This window comes from Crocodylus porosus, unplaced genomic scaffold, assembly GCF_001723895.1.
Source record: "Crocodylus porosus isolate Cpor-Errol unplaced genomic scaffold, CroPor_comp1, whole genome shotgun sequence".
Classification (NCBI taxonomy): domain Eukaryota; kingdom Metazoa; phylum Chordata; order Crocodylia; family Crocodylidae; genus Crocodylus; species Crocodylus porosus.
This window is the reverse complement of record NW_017728939.1, coordinates 8410467-8416842: the sequence shown is the minus strand read 5'-3', so window position 1 is coordinate 8416842 and position 6376 is coordinate 8410467. Positions and strand designations below refer to the sequence as shown.

The 6376-nt window shown below is 51.8% G+C and overlaps 1 protein-coding gene across 1 annotated transcript; it reads left to right on the top strand.

The window, feature by feature from the left end:
• The first annotated feature begins 6 nt into the window (after positions 1-6).
• IQCC (IQ motif containing C) lies at positions 7-5531 on the top strand. Its single transcript, XM_019547817.1, has 5 exons — positions 7-139; positions 1216-1359; positions 1877-2222; positions 3610-3731; positions 4582-5531. Exons 1-5 carry the CDS (start codon positions 92-94, stop codon positions 4621-4623), a joined length of 702 nt encoding a protein of 233 aa, XP_019403362.1. The 5' UTR covers positions 7-91; the 3' UTR covers positions 4624-5531.
• The last annotated feature ends 845 nt before the right edge of the window (positions 5532-6376 follow it).

The window sequence follows — 6376 nt, the reverse complement described above, 5'->3', positions numbered from 1 at the left end:
CTGCGGGCGGCCTTCCTGCCCCGCTCCTCGGCGCAGCGTGTCGCTCCGTGATGACGCCATCAGCCCGCGCGCGGTTGCCGGGGCAGCGGCGATGGGGCAGGAGCCGGAGCGGCTGCGCGGGGCGGCGGCGGCGCTGCAGGTGGGGCCGGGCCGGGGCTAACCCGGAGTGGAGCGTTCACACGGGCAGCAGCGCGCAGACGTCACGGGGTCAAAGGGAGGGATGGGGGGACTGAACGTCACTGTCACGTCTCTATTGTACCCCCCCCAGTATCAGTACCTGGCAGTCGGGGTTCCCGTCGTGACGTCACATTCTCTGACGTCCTAGAATTCGGTATGATGTCGTATGCGATGATAATGATCTACAAAACGATATCTCGCCCTTCTATTATGGTGTGATAACAGCTTGTTAGCTGCGTCTCACGCTGCGTGACCCGGCCCACGGGGGTCCCCGGTCTGGCCGTGCAGGGGTGGGGTTGATCCCTCCCACTCCCAAATTTCCCACCCGCCGAGGAGCCCCGGGCCGGAGGTCACTGCCCCGCGAGCCATGTCCGAGGCCGAGCGCCCACTGTTTGCCGATGGCTGTCATGACTTTGCTATGATTGCTGACGCGGATGGTCTGAACAATCCTTTCGATAATAAAGAAGACTAATTAGGAGCTTGCTTTTGTTTTGTTATAACTTACACTGGCCTGGCTGGGCTGCGAGGGACGCAGCGCGAGCAGTGCCGGCTTTGGCCCGTGGCAAGGCTGGGCCCACTGGAGAGGATGGCTTTTGGGGGGAAGCTTGAGAGGAGGATGTGGAACGACCCATGGGGCTCCTGGTTTCCTCCGGGGCCTGCAGGGTGCGCAGCAGGATGTCGGCTGTGAGATTATTGCGGGGGGCGCAAGAGAGGGTCGAGTTTACATGACGTTTTGAAACTTTTTCTAATCATTAATAATACTAAAAAGTGCCTGATCACGGGTCCTTCGGGCCAGGGTGCAGCCACCATGGGAACTGGGGGCTTGAATAGCAGCACCACCCCCAGCAGTATTGAGGACTGGGTTTTACTAGTGATCACGTCCGTGTCATGTTCAGCAAGGAAGAGAGAAGGGAACTAAGTTTCCTTCTGCATAACGGGATGTTTAATCAGAGGCCGTCGGACAAGGAGGCTCAGCTCTGCCTCTGCCTCTGCCTGTAGCACGGTGGGAACTTGGGGAGCTCTGTCTCTTTTCTCTAGGCTCACATCCGAGGTTACCTGGTGAGGAAGAGGTTTCGAAGCTTGCAGGAGGAATATGAGAGCACTGTCATGGAGATCGAAGGGGGTTTGGATCGGTTGCAGTGGAAAGGCAGCCTTCTACCCAGGCCCGTGTTTCTTCAGGAGGTAGGGCCTGCTGAGCACGAGGTGAACGCCTACTGTATGTGGTGTCTGACCATGTGCTAACCACAGGTTTGACTACAGAGGGTGCCAGGGACTCGCAGCTCTTGCCTCTGGGCAGGAAATCCCTGCTGTGCCAAGAGGGGCTTTTGGAGGCTTGTTGGCCTGTAGTACACGTACACGGTGGCTTTCTATCACACTCTCTATAAAAGACAAAAAAACCCAAAGCATAGCTTAAATGCACACAATTATCTATTCCCTAAATAGATTGTAAATAGCCATTTACAATCCTAGTATGGACACGGTCAAGTTCTGCAGTTACTAGACAAAGTCAGCTATTGCTCATGAAAGCTTAGGTGCAACTCTAGTTTCTGCCTGACCTAGCTACCTCTGTCCACTGACCACGTTGGTGGAGATCCCTGGCTGCAGAAAGCACTGTGTCGGGAAGAGCCTGATCTTGCTGGGCATTTCTGCTAGTTGCTTCCCTCTACGACTGTTTCACTTCTCGAACCTGTTTCTTCAGAAGCAGGTGAAAGCAAAGCGATCGATTGGCCAAGAGGCTGTATCCAAAGACCAGAGTGCCACCGATAAAGAGCAGCAGAAGCTTTATGCTTTGGAGACTTTGGAACCAGAGAAGGACTGTGACTCTCAGGGCATCGCAAACCCCGCAGGCCAGCTGGAAGGTGAGGAGGTGCCTTTGGGGAGTGATGCTGGTGGAATGAGGCTGAATCCGCAGCCTGAGGCAGAGACACCCACCAGACTGGACTGCAGCCTGCCAGGGGAGAGCAGCGAATGGAAGAACTGTAGCAACGTGTCTTCTGTATGGAGCAGCACCATTCTGGAGACCGGGTCTGCCAGAGCCAGCCAGGGTAAGAAACCAGAATCAATGTGCAGAGTGCACAGCCAGGTACTCTAGATCCTTCTGGCCTAGCTGAGTAGCCCAGCAGAACACTTGTGCTTTTGAAGCAGGTTCCTGGGGAGACAAAAGGCCTCAGAAAAACACCTGAGGCTAGAATTGGCTACAGCTGACTCCATCTGGAGTCTTTCTTGGGTCTTCAGCAGAAATGATGTCTGTTTTCCCAATAACGTTGTCTGTAGTAGGAAGTTACCCATTGCTGATGGCTGCTAGCAGCAGTGGGTGCTGCTCTGAGTGATTGAACTGTGTGTGTGGATAAGAGCAAAGCGCACTGCAGCTCTGGACCCCTGCTCAGAGCCTCTGTATGGATCACGTGGCTCCACGTGTCTCTCCTAGAACCCCGACCCTCCTCTCTCCAACACACGGGTTCTGGCCTCCAGTGAGTCTCGTTTGCATGGGAAAAAGTGCTTTAATAGCTGAACCTTTGTCCATATAAATTTCCTGCCATCTCTTCCATTGGGACAGTGGTGGTGGTTGGTGGGGGTTCCACTGTTTTCAGAAGCTGAAGGTCGAGATCATGATAGAGGATTTTTTTGCAAGGTCTTTGAGCACAAACAAGCTAGAAAGTCTATTCCAGACAGGTACCTGTCCTGAAATTCACTGTCTCTCTTTTGGGGGAGAGCAAAGTTAAGAACAAGAGCTGTGTAAGTCTTTGGAGTTGTAATGCAGGCTGGTAAAGAAAATAGTTGCTCTGTTTTCCTCTGTGAGAGGCTAGAAAGCAAACAACTTCTCACATTGCCAGAAAGTTAAGGGAACAGATGCATCTGTCCCACTTTGCCAGCAGAAGCCACATGGGGGAGTTGACTAACTTCTCCTTGGTTTTACTGCAGTTTAAGGCCCGTGATTGCATATTGCATCCTTTGAGAGCTGCACAAGAATTTAACGTTCCTAATTGGTTTCCAGTAGATTTGTGCATATTTGCTTTGGTTAATGGCATGTTTTCTTTGACGGTGAAGTGAGAAGGACAGGTTGAGAATCTAAACTAGCACAGACCAGAACTGTCATTCGGTAGAAGCGATGGGTTCAAGCGGGGTTGGTACAGAGATGCCTAGAAATGGAGGTTGGGGAAGGAGGTGGGGGGATAAGTTGGAGGATGTGATCAGACTCTTCTTGCTGCGAGAAGGTGTTGACAGCCACGAACAGCAGTGAGAAGGTCACCACTGTGGCCAGCCAGGTTACTGTGTGCTGTAGCAAAACAGTCGGCTCCCCTGGGATTGGGGGTGGGATCTGGGGAGAGGCTTTTGCACCCAAATCTGGCTCCAAGGATGGGTCAAGGTGTGATGGGAACATGGAAGGTGCTGTTGGTGGCTATAATTGCTCCTGCTTCTGTTTCTGTGCAGAGCTTTCATTTGGAAGCATGGAGAAAATGCTGCCTGAGACGCTACCTGAGCTCCAGCGCTACCGAAAGCATTTGGCCATGGAGATGCTGTGGCTGCAGCAAGCTATTGCAAGCCGTAAGAATGTAAGAGCCTCATCTTTCTTCTGATTGTGTGGGTGGGTGTGTACATGTGTGCACACTCAAAATGCTGGATGGAGCTGCCTTGTGCCTGGAGCTGTAATGCAGAGTTAATTGCTCCCATGGAGTTTAGATTTCCAGGCCGAAAGTGTACCCCCCTAAGAGTTGGATCAGATGATGGTGGCACATTTGCTCTGCTGTCCTGGAGGTGATGATGCTTTGCACATGCCTAATTGCTTTCCATTTCTGAGCCTCAGTTAAATTAAATGGAGAGCTGGCTGTGGTGAGCAGTAGGGCTGTTCAAAAGACATCACTGTTGTTTTGACGTCACTGTTTGGCAGTACTCATTGCACAGCCTGTTCACATAATTTCTCTGGATACCTTTTGTCATAGAAGGTTTGTGAAGAACAGGCTACACTGCATTGTGCCTGCAAGTATGCATATGAATAAGCAGTAATTGGGTGATAAAGGCATGATGATTAAATAATGTGTAGATTGTGCCTTCTATCCCCCGGCTTTAAAGGGCCTTACAAATTGGATTCAGTGTTAAGGTACAGTGATGTGCCATGGTCACATGGTCAGGGCAGTAGCAGAACAGTGAGTTGGATGCAGGAATCTGAACTGTCCAGGCTGTTTCTGGGAGCCAGTTAGAGGGAGGGAGGTACCTAGATCTAGCTGTTGAAGCCTCAGTTGCATCCTTCTAAAGACCATAACATCACAGTGTTTCCCATCACATGTGACAACTCCACAGGGCTCTGAGGAGTCTGCAGGAACAAACGCTCTCCTTGTTCAAATGCTGCCAGCCCAAAACAATAGCAGGTGATTTTTTTTCCCTCCCCACTTTTTTGTCTTGTAGTACTTGATCCTGAAACAAAGGCTGGGGGCTCCTGAGAGATAAGCGGCCATCCCAGTGGGCTGCACGCCACGGTTGTGTCCCGTTGGGGGAAGGATGTTCTCTGGGGCTAGCTGGACTGTATCCTGTTTGCGGGAGCAGGGTAACTTTTGGCTGATCTGCAGGGAGTCCAACCACCCGGGAGAGCACTCGCTCCAGTGCAATGGGGCTGTCTGGCACGGTGATCCTGGGATTGGCTTTGGTTATGAGGAATGTGACAACGAAGACTCTTCTTTTAAACCTGTGCCTTTGCTGTAGAGCTGAACTCTGCAGGAGCTAGTGCTCAGCCTGGAGGAAGCCTGTTTCTCCTGGCTCGACCTGAGCCTCTAGGGTGAATCCAAGGCAGGGATGCTGTGATGGGGTTTTAAAGGTCCTGCTCTCTAAATGCCTGGCCACTGGTTTGAAGTCGCACTGAGCTACAGGGAGGCAGTGGGGTACTTTGACTCTAAGCCCCTGTTGTGTTAGCTGGCTGAGCTGCACACTTTGGGAAGGTTCAGGCTCCCACTGACCAGGGCTCTGTTCCCAAGATTCGAAGATCCCGGAGCTTTGTGGTGGTCTCCATGGCTCAGCTCAGCAGCTGTCCCTCGGACTGAACTTCCACTGGCTGAGCAAGGCCTAGAGGGTTGGCACTGTGTGTGCAGACCACACTGTCTGTGTGGATGCTTTCCCTGGGAGGCTTGGCTGCCTCTGCTGTGATCCACTGGATCCCTCATATATGGCAGAAAGGGGATTTTTCTCTGTGCTGCTCCACTTCATACTGCAGGCCTTTAGCACTTGGTTCTCTGCATCTTCCTTCCACATGCAGTCATGGAACCAGGTGCATGTTTCATGTATGACCTCATCCTGTGCCGGTCCCTGAATATATTCACTTATTTCCCAAGTCTGTTCCTGAATAAAACATTCTTTTTCCAGTGTTTTGTCTCCACATGTGCTTCTGATCAATGGTAGCCTGGCTCCTCACACAGACCTTCCACATGGAGCCTAACAGAGGTTGTAGCCCATCACTCTGGGCAGGTGGCAATGGATGTATTGCAGGAACTGTCTGTAGGCTCTAAGCAATCTGCAAAGTGAATAGATAAACCTTTTGGGTACTCCCCTGAATGTATCCTCCTGATCACCCCTTCTTGTGCTGACAGGCTGCCATGGAACCAAGCTGGAGCTTGGGCAACACGCTGAGGTCTCTCACTCCTTTCTTTCAGTAGCACACATACTCCAGCCTCTTTATTAGAAGCAAATCTGTTCAGTACAGGCTGTCCCATGTCAATACAGACCCATTTCAGCATTGCATCACCTGGCCCATCTGAGTCTTTGAATGTCTCTGGGTCTGATTCTGGCCTGCTGAGGTCTATGGAACTTCGACTTTAGCAGGGTCAGGATTTGGCACTGAGAGCAGAGGGAGGGAGTTTAAATGCCCTGATGCCACAGGCAGAAATTGTCACTGCTTTGCTCCTTTTGGAGGGGGAAGAGTGGCAGAGGGAGGGGAACAGGATTGTTTCAGGGATGTCTGGAAACAGGCTGGCGTCCTGAGTCTCTGCTCCAAGGTGTGGGATGCAGACATCTTCAGCCATAGATGCAAGTAAAACTTTTGTTTCTTTCTGCATTCTTTGGATGCTGCTGAAAGACGTGAGCTTGAGCTCCTCTGTCTGATCCCCTTAACTAGTGCAAGCGACCGGACAATGCAGACTCCTGGGCCTCTCCTCTCAATGGCACTGCTCAGACCTCTGTTAGCATCATATACCTAGTCGCCTTGCCGTGATTT

Bases quoted from the DNA above. Each gene is read 5' to 3' on its own strand.
- IQCC (XM_019547817.1), top strand. From the start codon at position 92: ATGGGGCAGGAGCCGGAGCGGCTGCGCGGGGCGGCGGCGGCGCTGCAG. The intron at 140-1,215 runs GTGGGGCCGGGC...TCTTTTCTCTAG, and splicing joins GGGCGGCGGCGGCGCTGCAG to GCTCACATCCGAGGTTACCT. The intron at 1,360-1,876 runs GTAGGGCCTGCT...CTGTTTCTTCAG, and splicing joins GGCCCGTGTTTCTTCAGGAG to AAGCAGGTGAAAGCAAAGCG.